This window comes from Lynx canadensis, chromosome B2 (genome assembly GCF_007474595.2).
Source record: "Lynx canadensis isolate LIC74 chromosome B2, mLynCan4.pri.v2, whole genome shotgun sequence".
NCBI classification, from domain to species: domain Eukaryota; kingdom Metazoa; phylum Chordata; class Mammalia; order Carnivora; family Felidae; genus Lynx; species Lynx canadensis.
Window position 1 is genome coordinate 5,371,259 of NC_044307.1, and position 20,371 is coordinate 5,391,629.

At 43.7% G+C, this 20,371-nt stretch overlaps 1 protein-coding gene across 3 annotated transcripts in view; it reads left to right on the forward strand.

Annotated features, from left to right (window-relative positions):
* Positions 1 to 20,371, forward strand: part of DCDC2 (doublecortin domain containing 2) — a 152,323-nt gene that overhangs the window by 12,241 nt on the left and 119,711 nt on the right. The window contains exon 1 of one of the 3 annotated variants that reach the window (XM_030314743.2): positions 10,528 to 10,969. The exons of the other annotated variants lie outside the window; for them this stretch is intronic. Coding sequence (XP_030170603.1) covers positions 10,934 to 10,969 — 36 coding nt within the window. The 5' untranslated portion in view covers positions 10,528 to 10,933. Of the gene's footprint in view, positions 1 to 10,527; positions 10,970 to 20,371 lie in introns of those variants that run through there. 3 annotated transcript variants of the gene reach the window in all.

Sequence of the window (20,371 nt, forward strand, 5' to 3'; positions counted from 1 at the left end):
CTTTCTTGTGTTACCTTTTTCTCAGTATTGAGCTGTGTGTGTTTGAACAAGAGAGACATGTGTTCATGTCAATCTGGAAAATATTGGTCTAATGAAAACTGTCTGTTAATAACCCTAATCAGCTCTGATCAAAAGCTGAAAGGTTGGTCTATTAGTTGGTTAGTTGGTCTATTAGCATGAATCATGACATTTGTTCCAAGTATTTTGTATTCTGTCTATCTGGTATTTAATTTTTTTTAAGTTTATGTATTTATTTTGAGAGGGGAAGAGAGAGAGAGAGAATGCTCGTGCAGTTGGGGGAGGGGCAGAGAGAGGGAGAGAGAAAACCCCAAGTAGGCTCCTCACTGTCAGCACAGAGCCCGGCGTGGGGCTCCATCCCATGAACCCTGAGATCACGACCTGAGCTGAAACTAAGAGTCGACGCTTAACCGACTACCCAGGCACCCCTTCTTCAGCTGGCATTTAGACATGATTTTAGGAAATTAAATGTGAAAGCATAAGACATGTGAATTAGAACATGTATCATTTTAAAATTTCTAGTAATAAGCTATTGTAAGCAAGCACAAGAATATAATGAACATTTACAAAATAATTATCAACCTTTTGAGAGGAAAACAGAAAAAGTATCTCATAAAATAAATTCCTAACCAAGTGTGTATGTTTAAAAATACCATTTGGATGAGGTATCAAACTATTCTCAGTAAGACATTTCATGTAAGTCCCCACTAAACAGCAAAACCTATTGAACAGAGAAAAACTTCTTGTTCTTGACACCGCATGGGACTCAGACACACACAGGATGAGATTTTCAAGTTCTGTCAAAGCGTGCCAAGCTTTCAGTTGTACACTTACCAAGAGGAGCTTTTGGAGTTGTCTGGAAAGGTCAAAGGGACTATTCAGGATGAAAGCATGATGATTTCCATAAGGCAGGAATCATAGGGAAATGATGACCAAATAAATAGCCAAACATAGCCAAGGTAGACAAATGAATCATGCCCAGCCATTTATTGATTACTGCTCATGTGCGATTTCACATTCTCTCAAGACTATTTATCAAGAGCCAGGCAGTGGGCTAGATTCCAGCCATATGGACATAAAAAGACGTTTGCCAGGTGCCAATCATAAAGTACAACAAGGTAATGTTGTAGGAAGACTCTAGAAAGAGTCTGAAGAGCTAAGCTACACCAGAAAGAATAAAAAAATTGAAACAATACCAGAGGTTGTTACTCCGAGGGGATAAAACGATTTACTCAGACCTAGTCAATAATTGGCTTCGGTACCTACAAAGAATATGGTGACTAGCTCTTCTCCATCACAGCTGGTTACCAAAAAGGGAGAGCCAAAATTATAACATGAGGGTTGAAGAGTTTGGGTCAGATTGATTGCAAGAAAACTTAAAAAAAAAACCCAACAAACCACAACATTGGTGAAGACTACTAACCACTTATTGAAAGTCCTTTCTGTCCATTTCTAATTATGAACCCAGTTCTTCCCACTTGCATATTTCAGTTGCATAACCAAGATGGCAGAGCTGGATTGAGGTTGACTTGAGTTTCAAAATGCCCTTGAATCCAGGGCTTCGTGGGAGGCTTCCTGGGAAGCCTGGGAAGACCAAGTGCTTGGGCTGTCACACCCCCTCCACGGAGCAGGCGGTATGTGGGAGAGAGCTGCGCGAGTGACTGGCAGCGACCTATGCTGGTGCCGTGTGCCAGGATCTCTCATTTCAGGGAGTTCTTCGTTGTAAATAAGCATGCAGTGCTGTGATGGCACTGGCACTTCCAGTCAGAATTTTTGAAAAAAGCAACAAAATTTGAAGCAACATCGTGAAAGTAAAGGTTTTGGAGAATATTCCTGATTTGGAGTGTGGCTTTTGTATTTAGAACTGAAGGTAGCCTAACATCCTCGACCAATGCAGCAACCATCCAGATCGATGTTTCAGATTTTTTCCACTCACTATTTAAGTCCCTAAAAGAAAAGCCAAGAGGGTGATACGTTAGAAGAATAATAGAAGTGAAATCCAGAGGAATCGGTACTAAGAAACAGGCATGTAACATCATCTGTGATCATAACATTGATTTTTGGTTATGATATTGAAGCTTCATCGGTGTAGGTCTAATTTAAAATTTTATTTCGCTTTAATTTAGAACAAATTTTCTGTGTTTACTGTTCCCGTTTTACTTTTACATGCGCTACTTGTAAAAACTTTGTTTCAAAGATCCAGAGTTGTGTAGAGTAGCAATAAATCCTTGGACTTTTGCTGGTGGAATAGAATGGGAAGAATGCCATGCTAGTGAAGCTAGGGGTTTGTGCTTGGACCCATGGGTCTTTTGGTTCTGCTAAGTCCCTGGCCCCAGACTGAACCTGAAGCATCACCCTGCCTTCTCGAGTGCAGTGCTGGTTAAGACGCGGGTGAGAACCTACACGTAACGTGGCTTACCTGTATCGCGGTACTGAAAAAACAACTTTCAAGGTCTCTGTCTAGTAGGTAGGTAACAGGCTAATATGATAGTCTTATCCTTTTATACAAAGGAACAGATTTCAGTGTACTTCGCAATGAGTGGATAGAAGTGTTTGTTTTTTTTTTTGTTTTTTTTGTTTTTTTTTTTTTTTTTTGTTAAAGATAGGGCTGTTTATTTGCATTTGGTTGATTTCAGCAGGAAGTATGCAAGTGTCTGGCTTAGTCAACAATGAAAATTCCCGTTTATCATTGTGAAAGACTCCTTTATAAGCAGCCAGCCACATCAAGCTCAGATGTCATCCCATGATTACATAGTTTGGATGTTTGGTTTGTTGGAACAAGGTTTATTTCAGCCCACCTGCTAGCTGGGGGCAAAGCTCTCAGTGGTAAGGGATGGTGGGAGAGTGAAAACTAAATTACCTGGTATATTTGCAGTGTCTAATGTTTAACCCAGAGAATTCTGTCCAGGAAATTTCTTATGGCAGTCTATGCCGCTTTGTATTTTTTTCCTCACCTTGTAGCAGTAAGTATTATTGAGTTTCAGAGATTTATGGACTTCCATGGCCATCTTTTTCAGATTTATTTATTTATTTATTTGTTTATTTATTTAAAAAAAATTTTTTTTTTCAACGTTTATTTATTTTTGGGACAGAGAGAGACAGAGCATGAACGGGGGAGGGGCAGAGAGAGAGGGAGACACAGAATCGGAAACAGGCTCCAGGCTCTGAGCCATCAGCCCAGAGCCCGACGCGGGGCTCGAACTCACGGACCGCGAGATCGTGACCTGGCTGAAGTCGGACGCTCAACCGACTGCGCCACCCAGGTGCCCCTCAGATTTATTTTTTAACATTTATTTATTTTTGAGAGAAGAGAGAGACCGAGCATGAGCAGGGAAGGGGCAGAGAGCGAGGGAGACACAGAATCGGAAGCAGGCTCCAGGCTCCTAGCTGTCAGCACAGAGCCCAACGTGGGGCCTGAACCCACAAAGTGTGAGATCATGACCTGAGCTGAAATCGGATGCTGAACCGACTGGGCCACCCCGGGGGGCCCCTCCAATTATGCGTCCTAATGTAACTCTGCTGCTGACTTTTAGAAATTTCTGTGAAACAAGTCACCTGATAATCACCCAACTTGTACTTTGTAGAGTGTATGTTAATTGGTAAAAACTCCATATTCACAGCCTGTTTTTCTAGAAACAGATAACTCAATTTCCAGTGCTACAAGTTTTGCATTAGCTAGTATGGGCTCTCCCACAGCTGCTTTTAAAAACTGGATTAAAAGAGTGATTGTAAATATCAACTTAAAATTATATGTCTATTATCTGTATTACTGTTTCTATATATATAGATATATATATACGTATATATATAGATATATATATATGTATATGTATGTATGTATATGTATGTACGTGTATGTATATGTATGTATATGTATATATATGTATGTATATGTATATGTATGTATATATATGTATATATATATGTATGTATGTATGTATTACTATAAAAAGAGATTCTTTTTTAAAAAAAATTTATTTTCAAGTAATCCCTACACTGGACATGGGGCTGGAACTCACAACCCCCCGAGATCAAGAGTCCTCATACTCCTCTGACTGAGCTGGCCAGGCTCAGCACCTGCCTCCCGCAGAGGGATTCCCTTAGTATGGCTTTTGGAGCTGGATATCGTGTTTCTCATGAACGCTCAATTGGCTGATACTTAATTTACTCAAAGAGTATGTGGAAATTGAATTAAATTACCTTTCTGCTGGCTGGTGCTTCTCCTGGTCAGGTTGCTGTTCCCTTGTGCTATTCCTGTGTCAATTATTTTATCAATAGTATTGATTAACTCTGGCTCTTCTCACCTATTAGTCTATGTAAATGGGTGTACATAGTTATGTATATAGTGAAGAGAAGGCGATGTCATTTGTCACTGGAAACTTTCAGCATTTTTACCATGACTGTAGTTCCTTTTCTTTCTTTTTTTAAATTAAAGCTTGTTTACTTATTTTGAGGGGCGGGGTGGGGGGAGAGAGAGAATCCCAGGCGGGCTCCACGCTCAGCACAGAGTCTGTTGCGGGGCTCGATCCCACAAGCCTGGGAGCATGACCTGAGCCAAAACAAGGTCGGATGCTCAACCCAGTGAGCCACCCAGGTGACCCTGTAATTTATTTCTAAACTCTCCTCCCCTCCCCACTTCTCTAATTCACTCGTTTCCATATAACCGTGTTCAGATTGTGGTTCCCCCTCTGGGAATTCTCTTTGCCTTCTGGTACAAAGGTAGTGAAATCGTGGGCGTCAAATTTGGTATCAACAGCACATGCCCAGTGCTTCTCATAAATGCATTCATTCATAGAGAGACAGTTTGGGTTCGATGTGTGCATTTTAATCTGTGGCAGTGTCGGTTTCACCTGTGTGTCCCAGACGACTCTGAGTATACAGGTGGAATTAGGAATGCTAATGGCGGTCTTTGTGCGCTCCACCAAAGCTGTTCTGCAGAATTAAAGCAGATGGCTTGGCGTAGGGCAGTCTGGAGATGAATTGCTCTGTGTCTGAGCCATTATTTTAGGCCATCTTTCATGTAGGAGGGTTTGGAGCTTAAGGGAATGACACGAATCACAAGTTTATGGCTCTTTTTGGTAGTAAAAAATTAATACCACAATTTTTTTCATAAAAAAAAGTTTTGAGCACCTATTTGTGCACCAGGCATCATGCTAATTGGATTTACAGCAGCAAGAAAGCCAAGCAAGGGCACGGCCTTCACGAAGCTCACTGTTTAGCGGAGGCAGACAAGCCGTATAACGAAGCCTGTGGCACGGATGGTACGGGGTCCTGGAGGGGCAGCTCCCAGAGCCAGGGTAATCCTGGAAAGCCTCCTGGAAGAAATGGCGTGTAAGTTGAGCCCCAATGGGATGAGGGGGTGTCAGGCAGGCCAGCAGGGGAGGAAGAGGTCCCCACACACGGAACAGCATTGGTGAACATCTGCAGGTGAGACAACATAGGGCGTGTTCAGAAACTCACACAAATTGTGTTTGGCTGAAGAATGGGAAGGTGCCCGGGTGGAGATGTGTGACAGACCAGAGGACCCAGCCATAAAGGGATTTTAAAGGTGGGGCGCCTGGGTGGCTCAGTTGCTGAAGCGACTGACTCTTAATTTCGGCTCAGGTCATGATCTCATGGTTCGTGGGTTCGTAGCACAGAGCCTGCTTGGGATTCTCACTCGCTCTCTCTCTCTCCCTGCCCCTCCCCTGCTTATGCTCTCTCTCTGTCTCAAAAATAAATAAATGTTAAAAAAAATTTTTAAGAAAGGGTTTGTATTTATTTTATTAAAAAAAATTTTTTTTAATGTTTTATTTTATTTTTGAGACAGAGACAGAGGATGGATGGGGGAGGGTCAGAGAGACACACACAGAATCCAAAGCAGGCTCCGGGCTCTGAGCTGTCAGCACAGAGCCCGATGCAGGGCTTGAACTCACAGACTGTGAGGTCATGACCTGAGCCGAAGTCGGAAGCTCAACCGACTGAGCCTCCCAGGCTCCCCAGTATTTATTTTATTTAGAAAAAAAATTTTTTTTTTAATGTTTACTTTCGAGAGGGAGAGAGAGAGAGATAGAACATGAGTGGGGGAGGAGCAGAGAGAGAGAGAGAGGGAGACACAGAATCTGAAGCAGGCTCCAGACTCTGACAGTGAGATCATGACCTGAGCCCAAGTCAGATGCTTAACCGACTGAACCATCCAGGCACCCCAAGAAAAGGTTTTTTTGAAGGAGTTTTGACTTTCTCCTAAAACCGTTGGAAGTTCCAGAAAGGGTTCAGCAGGGAGCTGGCATGGTGACTTTCGCTGTCACAGCAAGGCTGGAGCCCAGAGACCACTTAGTGGGGAGGAACGTGGAGCTCACGGGGCGCGAGGCTGAGGGGATGGTGGAGGGACCAGACTTGAGAGGCAGGACCTAGTGGCTGGTTGGGTGTGGGAATAACGAGGGGACATCAGTGGGGTGACTCTGGGATTTCTGGCCCCGGCAGTGGGATAGACGGTTCTGTCATCACTGGGCCGATAGGGTCCCCTTCGTGGCGACAGGGAGAACGCTTTGTTTGTTATTTGATAACCGTGGCCGTCAGAAGTATTTGAAGTCTTAACTGTTTGGAGATGAAGCCAACCCAAGTGTTGGAAGTTGAATAAAACCAGAGACCCACACTGGGCGGGGGGCGGCGGGGGGAGTGGAGAGAGAGAGAGAGAGAGAGAGAGAGAGAGAGAGAGAGTTTAATCCTTATGCAGTAGGGTTGTCAGTATTTCCATTTTGCAGAGGAAGACACTGGTGACCAAGACCTGGGCCTGCAGAGCTCACGGTGACGGGGCACGAACTGTGCCCCCTGTTGGTTTTGAAGGGGCATCGAGAGGGCGAAGGGCCTTATTTATTTTTTATACTTTGATTTAACGATGATAGGAAAGAGAAGACACACAAAGAAGCCTCAAATTTGGAAGTGAATCCAGAAGAGGGGCACAGTTTCCTTTTAATATCCTTAATATCCTTTTTTCAAAAAAATGTTTATTTATTTATTTTGGGAGGGGAGGAGGGGCAGAGGGAGAGAGACAGAGCATGGGCAGGGGAGGGGCAGAGAGAGAGGGAGACACAGAATCCGAAGCAGGCTCCAGGCTCTGAGCTGTCAGCACAGAGCCCGACGTGGGGCTCAAACTCACAGACCGTGAGATCGTGACCTGAGCCGAAATAAAGCCACCCAGGCACCCCTTTATCCTTAATATTCCTTAACCAGTTACCATTAGTCACAAAACCTAGAATTATTTTAGTTATATTCTCAATTGACTTTTTCTTTTTTTTGACCTTTGCTAATATTCCCTATAGGACAGGATATTTATGCTGAATGTTTCCAATACAGCCCTCGAAGTGGCTTTGGCATGTGTACTAACAGCTCCCACAGGAAGTCTAAGAGACTTTCACATGGAAATTTACTACAGGGTGTGAAGAGGTAGAGGAGGAGACATTGAACCAAGAACCATGCGTGAATTTTTAATTGTCACCACGTTTACTGTCAGAGGGCCATTTGGTTTCTTTAGCCGTTTGGTTTCTTCAAGTGACAGCTGCCAGGTAACCAGGCAGACAGAGCGACCTTCAGGATCCGAGGAAGGGAGTAGGGAGGGCATCACGTGCGGGACACAAATTGCATTTGCCTCGCCCAAGGTCTCAAAGTGTAATGCACTTAATCTCTGTGGGCCTCACATTCTTCATCTGCAACGTGGAAATTATCGTACCTTCTCCTAAGAAGGTCAGTAAAGGCCCTGTGAGTTGAGTAGCTGGTAAGCGGAATAAGAAATCACATTGGCTGTGTCTACAGGCTGTGGCCAGAAGGGGACAACGTAAACGCGAACGCTCTGTCAACTATAAACCCTGTACGCGTGCGGCGTGCTACTTCTCGCTCCTTCTGACGGCGGTGACCACAGAGTAAGGGCTTGACAAGTGGTAGGTGAAAAAGGAAATACATCAGCACATAAAATAACACACGGTTAACTTCTTTGTGCGACTGAATCTTGGAGTTGTCCTTCAACGTCAAAACTTAGTCATGGAAAACAATGATGTAGTTTGCTTATGGGTCCTGTGTGTTGGGAACTCAGGGAGGGAGGGCACGGCAGAGATACTTTTCTCGGCCTCACGATGTCCGAGTCCAGGCTGAAGACTGGACCCTTGCACCCTGGAGTCCTTTGAAGGCTTGTTCAGGCACGTGAGTGGCGGCTGCTGTTGGTCATCTGCTGGGCGTTCATTCCCCCCTCACCTGCCCGGTCTCGTGCGGTCTCTCCGTGTGGGCTAGATGGAACATCTTTATGGTATGGCGGTGGGGTTCCAGGGGCAAGTGTGGAGAGAGCAGGAGGGAGGCGGTGAGGTGGGGAGACAGAAGAAAAAGAAGGAGGAGAAGAGGAAGGAGAAGGTGATGACGACGATGAAGATGATGGAGAAGAAAGCGATAAAGACGATGAAGGAAGAGGAGGAGGCGATGGCCACAGTGAACAGGAAGAAGAAGGTGATGATGAAGATGAACAAGAAGATGAGGGAGAGGAGGACAGAGAGAGGACAGAGAGAGAAGGGGGAGAGAGGGAGAGAGGGAGAGGAAGAGAGAAAGGGAGAGAGGGAGAGAGAAGAAGAGGTGGAGGAGGAAGGGACAGAGAGAAAGGACAGAGAGAGAGAGGGAAAGAGGGAGGGGGAGAGAGAGATGGGGAGGGGAAGAGAGAAAGGGAGAGAGAAGAAGAGGAAGAGGTGGAGGAGGAGGGGACAGGGAGAGAGGGAGAAAGACTCAGAGTCACTTCCATTACATTCTTATCTTCCAGTTGGTCCAAGGCCCTGTCTGGGATTTCCGGGAGGGGAAATAGACTTTATCTCTTGGTGGAGAGTGGCAAGATTCTAGCAAAAGAAGTGGGCCAAATATATTTTTGTGGCCATTTTTGGAAAAGATAGTCTGCCACACTGAAAATTTCTTTTGCTTACAACATTTAGGTATGATTAATGGCCTACCTTCAGGGGTCAATAGATTTGGTGATAACTTTGTGAATTAGCCCACAGGCTCTCCTCTCTCTCTCTCTCTCTCTCTCTCTCTCTCTCTCTCTGTCTCTTTTAGCATACTGAAGAATTGATTTTTTCACTTAATTGCTTCCAGAACTAGCTACACTATATGTATGGTTTATTCCATTCCATAAACACGTTCTCATTGTTGGTTTTCTGGTTCCCAAAGAAGCACCACACTGTCCTGGGAACTTTTTCCTGTAGAGTATTGCCAGTACAGGGCAGAGAACATGAAGGAACCATTTAATTTGATCTCCTGAAATACAATTTGTCACTACAACTGAGTAGAAACATATTATTAATATGTAGAATTTAATCTGCTAAATTTGAACATTCATCCAAAAGAGTGACTTCGTATGATTATGGCAAAAATATTTGAAAGCATTTAGATAATTCTCAATATATCTAAATATTTTTATTCTGTCCAAATAGATGTATTTACATCTAAGAAATAGAGAAATTTTGGGGTGCCTGGATGGCTCAGTCGGTTAAGTGTACGCCTCTTGATTGCGGCTCAGGTCACGATCTCAAGGTTCATGGGTTCGAACCCCGCGTCGGTCTCTGTGCTGATGGTGCGGAGCCTGCTTGGGATTCTCTCTCGCTCTCTCTCTCTCTCTCTCTCTCTCTCTCTCTCTCTCTCTCCCTCCCCCCCTCCCTCCCTCCCTCCCTCCCTCTTTCTCTGCCCCTCTCCTGTACGTTCTCTATGTCAGATAAATAAACATTAAAAAAAAGAGGATAATTCTAAACATAATTATTTAATAATTTTTTTGCTTAATTACTTTTTTATCAGACCACATTTACTTTTTTTCCAAGTATTTTTTTTTCTCCTTTGTTCATGTATATTCAGCATTTTGGATATCTCCATCCAAATTTATCTTAATCTCTCCCAACTTTTCTTCATTTTCTCCCTTACTTTATTCATTGATCTTTAAGCTGTTTGCATGTTTCTCTTCTAACCTTTACTGTGCTTATTAAACATGATTTAAAAAAACACAAAAACTTAAGGCACCTTCTCATTTCATCTCTTTGCAGTGTGTCCTGTGCCTTATTTTTAAAGTTAAAAATATCTATATGCCATGATGTCTTGATTAAATGCAATTCTTTCGGCCAAGTATAAGCATTGTTCACTCCCCTCCCCCCCAGCTGAGTTTTATTTCTTAATAACAGTTTTATTTACATGTTAATTTTGGCCAAAAGTACTCCATGTCATTCCAGCAAGTGGTCTTTGAAGTTGACAGGAGTTAATGATTAGAATAGAAAAAGAAGCGAAACACCATGAGTAAAAATTTTAGGTAACATAAAAACAAATTACGATTGGCCAAAATGAATGAATTAAATCACTTGAATGAATGAATGAGTGAATGGCGATTAGGTAACCCTTGATAATCCCATGCTGACCCGACGGTCCTCTGTATGTCCCTAAATGTGCACCCATGTTCAGAAAATTGTCATGATATCCAATAAAAAGTGTTGGATTTAAAATATTACCAATTTATATATGCTCAGTCGTCCATCCTGATTAAAGGCAGTAGTTATCTGCTGATGCATATGGCAGGTTTTGGAGTCTTAAAAAGCACGTCCAGAAGTTATATTCAGCCCAGGGTTGTTTGGTTGTCGGTAACCTGGAAACCTAATTGCAACAACAGGCCAGCCAAACACAGCTATTCTGAGTGCTGAAAGCAATACCGGGAGGGATCAGCCAGGAATTGACTCCCCTGTCCTCGCAAACAAAACCAGCTTCTAGCTTATGATTCTTGCTAATTGGGGTACAGTAATTCTGAAGCATGTGTAGTGGAACTTCTTTTTAAAAAAATAATGAATTCCACCGTCCCTGGTAATATGTTTGCTGAAGACTTGATCAGGGACTGAGACTGGTTGAAGTGTCGTTCTTTTTCATTGGAAGGTTAATGCAGCTGTTTTTTCTCCATATCCAGGAGAAGCGGGTGAGGCTTTGCTTTCTTTAATAAATGCGCTTTTTTTCCCCCCTTCGGTATTTCAGATTAGGTGAGCACTGCAGTTAAATGGAAAGGAACACAGCGTGGAAATTTGAGTACAAGGAACCCCTCTCCATTTTATTCATTCACGTCTTCAATTTGGCGTTATAATACAGACGCTGGTGGACAGCAGATTAGTGTGGGGAAGATTCAGTATTTCACCCGGGGCTGATTTTGTGTCGTGGCTTTGGTGCCTTGCATTATTTGTCCTGAATGTAATTAAAGTGCCAACTGAGCTGGACCGCTGGTAAAAACCTAGGTCAAGCATGGGAATAGATTGCTTCCAACCTGGGGACCGCTGGAAGGACTCCCTCCTTCATCTCGCGTTCTGTTTGGGAGTTAGGCGGCTGCTGCGGAGTGCTGCCCGAGCTGCCTCCTCCATCCAGCGTCTCCGTGGTTCCAAGTCGCCACCTTTTTCGTTTCGTGATTGCAGGGCAAAGATGAGGAGTTGAAAGGAAGCAGAAATGCAGTGGTCATTGTGTCCAACGAGTGTTTCCACAAACCTAAGTTGATAAAAGGTTTCACTGATTTTTTCTTAATATGATGCTTTATGCTCAGGAGAATAAAGTTGGTAAAGACTTTCCAAGAAATCTATCTTTGGGTGAAGGGAATAAGGATTCTTCGAGCTTTCTCAAAGGAGAAAAGGAGAACAAGCTTTCTCCTTCAGTTACGTCATTTTTTAATTTTGCATGTCTCCTGGCTTACTCCCCACCTACGTACGTTCTGGGTAACAAAGCATATCTACCCTGAATTATGTCTCCAGGCCTTAATTTGTATGCTTCCATCAGTAAGGGAATGGCCGTGTGTTTTTTTTTGTTGTTGTTGTTGTTGTTTTTTAATTTTTTTTTTTTTAAACATTTATTTATTTTTGAGACCGAGAGAGACAGAGCATGAACGGGGCAGGGTCAGAGAGAGAGAGGGAGACACAGAATCTGAAACGGGCTCCAGGCTCTGAGCCGTCAGCACAGAGCCCGACGCGGGGCTCGAACTCACAAACCGCGAGATCATGACCTGAGCCGAAGTCAAGACGCTTAACTGACTGAGCCACCCAGGCGCCAAGGCCGTGTGTTTTTATGTGAATGTCTCAGGTTAGCATTGTTTATCCTGGAGAGATGGCATGGAGGAAAGAACGTGAATTTTGGAAACAGACAGGCCTGGGTTTTAATCCCAATTGTAGGCTCTAAAGTAGTTTCCTCATTGGAAACTGGACAAAAGTTTTATCTGTCTTGGCGCTTAGCTATTAAGAAACATTAAGTGGACATCTGCCATGTGCTAGCTGCTGAACTGGGTGAAAAATGAAAAATATGTGGTCCCTATTGTCCAGGGATTATCCTTTTTTAAGCAAGAATAATAGACATGCGTACAAGTGACAGTCATACCTGTGGTAAGTGCATCACAGGTAAGCCAAAGTTGATGAGTGTTCCGAGGGGAATGTGATTAAGATTGTATAGTAAGGGGATCAGGGAGAGGACACTTTGGACAGGGGCTCAGTCTTAAAAAATTAGTAGTAGTTCAGTAGGCATACTGAGGATGAGATAAGAATCCAGGAGTGAGGGGCGCCTGGGTGGCGCAGTCGGTTGAGCGTCCGACTTCAGCCAGGTCACGATCTCGCGGTCCGTGAGTTCGAGCCCCGCGTCGGGCTCTGGGCTGATGGCTCGGAGCCCGGAGCCTGTTTCCGGTTCTGTGTCTCCCTCTCTCTCTGCCCCTCGCCCGTTCATGCTCTGTCTCTCTCTGTCCCAAAAATAAATAAACGTTGAAAAAAAAAATTTAAAAAAAAAAAAAAAAAAAAAAAAGAATCCAGGAGCGAGGACGCAGAATCATGGCTGCCACGGTCACCTGTTTGTTCAACAGACCTTTGGGGTATTCTAGGGTATTCTAGATCAAGGGTATTCTATTCCCTTGATAGAAATGTCCCCTGGCTATAACCTGTCCTCAAAGCAGTGATTCACGATTCCTGGGATGTTCAGACTCTATAAACTCTCCCTGAGCCCAGAGATGTTCAGATAGAAGTTGTGGCCTCAGTTCGTCGAATTTGCAAGCATTGCGTATTTATTTGCATGTCCAGAGCACAGCCAGTTTTGTAACCCTTACGGTGTGCTTTACAGGAATCTAAGCCCTCCCTTACCTGGAGATCAACTAACTGCAAAGGTAAATCTACACAGGGGAATCCACTTTAAAATCCTCAGTTGGCGACAACTCCGTGCCAATAGGCAGGGGATTTAGAATTACCCTGTGAGTCGAGCAGGAGAGCTTCTGTATATACAGAGAAAGTGGTCCTCTGTGGTTCTTGAACAGATCCCGCGTATTAGACATCTTTGGACACATTTACACCATTTTTGTTCATCGTCAGGGAATTTATCCTTTGATCAGAAAGTAGTCTACGTCGTCTTCCTTGAAAGGGAAGAACATTCATCTAGATCTCACTTTCTTGTGGGTGGCATTTTAGCCATCTGTTGGAGAGCAACCGATGGTGGTCATTAAAGTGTAAATCAAGGGGCACCTGGGTGGCTTAGTTGGTTAAGCATCTAAACTTCAGCTCGGGTCATGATCTCAAGGTTCATGAGTTCAAGCCCCACATCTGGCTCTCTGCTGTCAGCATGGAGCCCACTTCAGATCCTCTGTTCCCCTCTCCCTCTAGCCCTCCCCCTCTTAGGTTTGTTCTCTCTCTCTCTCTCTCAAAAATAAATAAATATAAAAAAATAAAGTGCAAATCGAGCTAGGTACATTTTTTTTTTAATTTTTTTTTTTCAACGTTTATTTATTTTTGGGACAGAGAGAGACGGAGCATGAACGGGGGAGGGGCAGAGAGAGAGGGAGACACAGAATCGGAAACAGGCTCCGGGCCCTGAGCCATCAGCCCAGAGCCCGACGCGGGGCTCGAACCCACGGACCGCGAGATCGCGACCTGGCTGAAGTCGGACGCTTAACCGACTGCGCCCCCCAGGCGCCCCGAGCTAGGTACATATTAAGCGAGACTAATAAATTCAAGGGGAAAGACCCGTTAGCATAGAGACTAGGCTTTCAAAAATTCCGTGTTGAAAGAATATTCATTTTGTTTACTAGAAACACCCCATTTCTTTATTGCAAGTTTATAACATTAGAAGATGGACTACGAGTGGATTGCGGCGGTGGAAGCTAATTACGTACATGTGAGATTCGGGCCCATTACACGCTGAAGACTCTGAAGTTGTTAGCATGGACTGGTCTCGAGTTAGTGGGTCAATAAAGGCAGCGTCAGTAGAAACGAAAACAAGAGGCTTGTGTCACGTCGAAGGATCTCAGGATTAGTAGTCCGAGGTCCTGGCCTGGGTTGCCTCGTGTCCTCGGTTTCCTCAACTGTGAATTAGTGATGCGGTATAAACCTTACCTTTCCTAACCTGGGCTACACATCGTGCTCGGTTACTTGCGAGCTCTGCTAGTCCAGGAGGCCTGGCGGGCTTGTTCGTGGCCCGTGGGCGGCTCCGTGGGCGGCTCCGCAGGTGTTTGCTGCTGTGGCTGGCAGCGCACCAGGCGCTGGATGCACCGGGTGTGATAGAGCATCCCTGGGCTCACGGCGTGAGGTCTGGGGAGACAGCAGTCAACAAACACTGCAACCACAGTGCAGGGTGCTGCGGGTTAAATGAGGCTGGAAGTGGGAGCTCTTCATACCTTCTTGTGGTTTGTTTTTGTTTTTCATTCTTAGTTTTTTTGATTATGGCCACTCGTGGGTATTGTTTTGCTTATCACGTGCTAGATAAACCATGGCTTCTTTTCTATGTTTTCTTGAAAAAAAAATTTTTTAGGTTTATCTATTTTGAGAGACAGCGTGAGCAGGGGAGAGGCAGAGTGGGGGTGGGCGGAGAGAATCCCAAGCAGTCTCTGTGCTGTGAGGGCAGAGCCTGATGCAGGGCTTGATCCCACCACCACAAGATCATGACCCAAGCCAAAACCAAGAGTCAGATGCTTCACCGGCTGAGCCACCCCGGCAGCCCACATCCACCAACTCTTTTTTTTTTTTTTTTTTTTTTTTAATTTTTTTTTTCAACGTTTATTTATTTTTTGGGGGACAGAGAGAGACAGAGCATGAACGGGGGAGGGGCAGAGAGAGAGGGAGACACAGAATCGGAAACAGGCTCCAGGCTCTGAGCCATCAGCCCGGAGCCCGACGCGGGGCTCGAACTCCCGGACCGCGAGATCGTGACCTGGCTGAAGTCGGACGCTTACCGACTGCGCCACCCAGGCGCCCCTTTTTTTTTTTAAATTTTTTTTTTCAACGTTTATTTATTTTTTGGGGGACAGAGAGAGACAGAGCATGAACGGGGGAGGGGCAGAGAGAGAGGGTACATCCACCAACTCTTAATAATCTTTGTGCAATTTTTTTTTTTTTTGTGGATCGTTCATAGTACCCTTTAAACTTTGGACTGATTTTCTACTATCATGGAAGCATTTGAGGGGATTTTCTTTTGGTGGTTGATATGTTCTAAAAAGGAAGACTCGTTTAAACATTAACTTGAGCTGAAAAGGGAGATAGTAAATACATCGTAAATGCTGATTTTAATGAGTTTTAATTTTAAATGACTCTTGGATTAGCCAGTGTTTTGATTATCTGTATCCCTTCTTTTTTTCCATCAATAGAGAGAATTGGAGGTTTTGTGTAAGTGTGCTTACTAACAAAATTGCAAATTATATATAGGTACATATGCTTCTGCAATTACTTCATTTGGTCAGAGCAGAAATTTTCTTTTCTTTATTTCCTTCCTCCCTTTCTTCCTCCTTCCTTTCCCCTCCCTTCCTCCTCCTTTCCTTCCTTTCCCCTTCTTTCCTCCCTTTCTTCCTCCCTACCTTCATCCTTCCTTCCTTTTTCTTCCTTCTTCCTTGCTTCCTTTCTTCCCTTCCTTCCTTCTTCCCTCCCTCCCTCCCTTCCTTCCTTTATTTGGAATTTCCTGTGAAACCTGATCAATAATTTTAACTCTCATATGAGGTTCCCACATAGGATGGTATTAAAGAAAAATTATACTGGTTTCTGGTCTGGGATTCAACAATGGGAGTGGGAGAAGGAGGCCAGAAATAATGGCAGGAAATATGTGGTAGTAAGAATGGTGAGGTTGTGTGACTGAAAACAGCTTTTGGTCCTCTCACTTTTATTTAAAAATCAGAGACATGGTAAAATAAATGGGACTCATCTGACCCTTAAAGGTATGCATTTGTTTTTTGAAAACCTTGCTATTATGCTAGGGAATATACCCTATTGTGGTCTGAGAAAGTGATGACAGAGGAGAGAGCAGAAAAATGTTCTCCAATAATTTATTTTTATTTTTAATTAATTAATTTTTTAGAGAGAGAGAGTGTGCGTGAGTGGGGTAGGGGCAGAGAGAGGATCTCAAGCAGGCTCCACACTCAGCACAGAGCTCAGTGTGGAGCTTGATCCCACGACCCTAGGATCACGACCTGAGCAGAAATCAGTCAGACACTCAACTGACTGAGCCACCCAGGCGCCCCCACTAATTTATTTTTAAAACTAATAAAAATCCACACCACCTGCTTGGGATTGTAGACGATTTTGTGGAACACATTTGTTGAAAACTCCCGGACAAGGACGCGGTGCTGACGTAACTGAAATCTTTAATTTGCTCTTTGTACAACAGCCTTGCAGAAATGGCCTCTGGTGTGACATGTGAGGGACAGTTAATTAGCCCTCAGCGTGGAGGGCACAATGTCCCCCTGTCTTCGCAGGTGGGTGGGAAGGTCCAAGTTAATTACCCTTCCAAGATGGCTAGTTGGTTAAGGCATCAAGACTTCCAGAGTTTCTCCAGAGGGTGCAATAGAAGCAGAGGACCCTACATGCCACACTGCTTTTCCTGTCCCCGGGAGGACCTCCTGAGCCGCCTGTTTGCAGTAATGCAAAAGCTGTTCCTGGATTAATCAAAGATGGTGGCCTGCGAGAGCTGTTATCTGGAAAGAAAAGGGGGCAGTTTGGGAGGAAGTGGTGTTTGGTGGGGTGGTGGGTGTGGACCAGGCAGCTCTGGAGATGCTGGTTTGGGATTATCCCACGAGGTGAGGTTCACTCCAGGGACCCCCTGGTTCCTAGGCTTTCCCTGGGATCGGCAGACTGGGAGGGAGAAGAACTTGGCCTCCCTCAGTTGTGTTTGCTGTGAAAGTCTTCTGTCTGTTGTCTTCTTTGATTCCGTCAAAAATATTTTAGATGCCAAAGTGCCCAGGCTCTTCAATGAGCCACCTTCACCCAGGCAATCCAGATGGAGAAGGGACAGAAATATGAAAAAGTGGGAAGTGACGATGATTAATGAGTGAGACACAAAGTAACAAAGTATCATCAACTTTTTTTTTTTTTTTTTAACAAATCTTAGGTCTTTATTTTATTTTATTTTTTTAAATGTTTTTTCAACGTTTATTTATTTTTGGGACAGAGAGAGACAGAGGATGAACGGGGGAGAGGCAGAGAGAGAGGGAGACACAGAATCGGAAACAGGCTCCAGGCTCTGAGCTGTCAGCCCAGAGCCTGACGCGGGGCTCGAACTCACAGACCGCGAGGTCGTGACCTGGCTGAAGTCGGACGCTTAACCGACTGCGCCACCCAGGCGCCCCAAATCTTAGGTCTTTAATGGGCCAAATACAGAGTTTATTTCTTCCTGCGTTTTCCTTAAAAGGGTTGCCCTGTCATTAATCTTCTGTTCTTAGGTGAAGGTATCTCATTCAGGTGGGCAGGAGGTAAGCTCACAGTGGGCTAATTACATAAAAGGGGGCGTCACTGGGCCAGTGATCATTTTGAACTGTGACTTCTTGAGATTTTTTAAATGCTTTTAATTAAGAAAAAAATCCTCACGGTACCTTCATGGACATCATGTGCTTTGACCTCCTGGGTGGTGCAGTTTTGATACAACAGTGAGGTTCTTTTCACCTAGCTCTACCCTAAGGGAATGCAAATATATTTCCAATTAAGCCAGGTTCACTGGTTCAGACAAACCATTGTTTGTAAGCTGCTTTGCATATTGGTGACCAAACCCATGACCTGACTGATCTTTGGGGGAGTAACTGTACTTTCTTCCCTGATTTAGGAGTGCCAGAAATAAGTAATTTCATGTCAGATATAGCTTGGCTATTTTTTTTCTTCTTCTTTTCAACTTGTCTCTTGGCTTAACAAAGTGATAAGAGGGTCAGCTTTCTCTGAAACTAGGCCGAAAACCAAATGTAATCACATGACAGATGCTTAAACTTAGTCTGAGTACAAATGGAGGCTATTGTTGGTTTTCTCAAAAGGTATTTATTTTTACTTTCTGTTACATTTTAAATGCAGAGTTGTGGCTGATGATTGGGGGAGGACCGGGCAGGGGAGGTGCAGACAGGGTTGGGGAGGCCTACTATATGTTAGATTTTTAGTTATGATAAGGAGTATTAAACACTACATTTGTTTAGCTTTCTATTTTGAAGTTGTTTTAGACAAAAGTTGCCAAATAATACAGAGAATCTTTTATATGCTTTACTGCATCTGGCTTCCTTTGTTAACACCTTACACGACCATAGTATAGTTATTGATAGCAGGAATTTAAAATGGATACAGTCTCCTCTTTTACAGATTTTATGTAAATTTTGTCAGTTTTGATGCTGATGTCTTTTTTTTTTCTGGTCCAAGATCCAATCCAGGAGCCCCCACTGCATTTAGTTGTTATTATGTCTCTTTACTTTCTACTAACCTGGTACTGTTCCTCCATTTTTCATGACCTTGACCACTTTGAAGGTCAGTTATCTTGTAGAATGTCCTTCCGTTTGGGTTTGCCTGATGTTTTCTTGTGATTGAGTTGAGGTTGTGCCTGCTCAGTGCGTATCAGTGGGCACTGCTGGAGAAATATATTTAAAAGCAAACATTTCTGGGGCACCCGTCACCTGGGTGACTCAGTCGGTTGAGCACCCAGCTCTTGATTTCAGCTCGGGTCATGATCTCATGGTTCGTGGGTTCAAGCCCCGCGTCTGGCTCAGCACTGACAGTGCAGAGCCTGCTTGAGATTCTCTGTCTCCCTCTGTCTCTGCCCCACCCCTGCTCTCTCTCTCTCTCTCTCTCTCTCAAAAATAAATAAATATTAAAAAAAAACCCACAAAAAAATCCCAAATCTCTTTTTAATCCAGAAATCCTCTCCACAAAGGTAGTAGAGAAAGAAAGCACTAATATTATTGAATATGCATTAAACCAGGATACGATGTGTATCACGGGCCAGAGATTGCAAAGACAGAAGGAAATCTGACTCTTTCCTATACCCAGGCAGATGCAGGCCCTCACACACATTTTGAAGATCAAAAATAACTGGTCTTTAAGCAGAGGACTTGAGAGCACAATTTGTCACACATGGTTCATCCTAAATTCACCTGGTAATTGGGGTGACCAATCTGTGTGAGCTCGTTGGCTTTACTCAGAAGAAAACCAAGCTATCTTTATAATAGGAGGTAGTTTTGCAACTTGGAGCAAAGTGCCCAGAGAATTTAGGCTCCCGTCCACCTACTTGAAACCGGGAAATAGTGGTGCTGTGTGGCTTGATGTTGACATCCTTGGTACCTGAGAAGGACTTGGGACATGAAGTGGACTAAAGGGTACCTACTCTTTAGAAACGTTTCGCGTACGTTTCAAAGACAGGAGAAAGTACTTGCAAGTGCAGGTTTTCTAAAGTAAATCCTCTGAGAAGAGGTGGGGAGGAAAGCTTTTATTTTCATGGGACAACTAACCCTCTTGTTTTGTACATTTAGAGTACTTGACAGTGATAGGCCTTCTCGTTAGCGATACTTGTTTTGGGCACTTGACTAAGGTGATGTCCTGTCTACGGTGCGCGGTGTAGATGTAATTTTATCTTTCTCCCAAGACACCAGGGTTACCCAGTTCTCAGTATCATTTATTGAAAATCTGTCTCTGCCCCCGTGATTTGAGATCCCAATTTTACCATATACTAAACTGTCAGTATGCTCACTTTGGTTTGTTTTTGGACTTTGTTTATTCATGCACAGGTACCACCTTGCTAAAATTAATTTTTAAAATCGCAGCTTAAAAATGATCAAAATACTAGTTTAGAATAAGTAAAAAACAATTTAGTGAAAACTGTATCTTCCCTGGGACTGTCACTGAAACAATTGGATTTCATTTTTTTAAATTCTCTTCCACTTTTTCTCCATACATACGTCTTTTATCTACTTATGCGTAGCGTTGTAATCACAGAATACATCTTACACAGATTTTATACGTATCTTACATACATTTTATGCATACCTTATGTTATTCACTGTATTTTACTTATATTGTTTCTCTTATATTTTTCACATTTACATGGTGTTTGTCATCATTTTTGATAGTTAATATATACTTTTATTGATGCA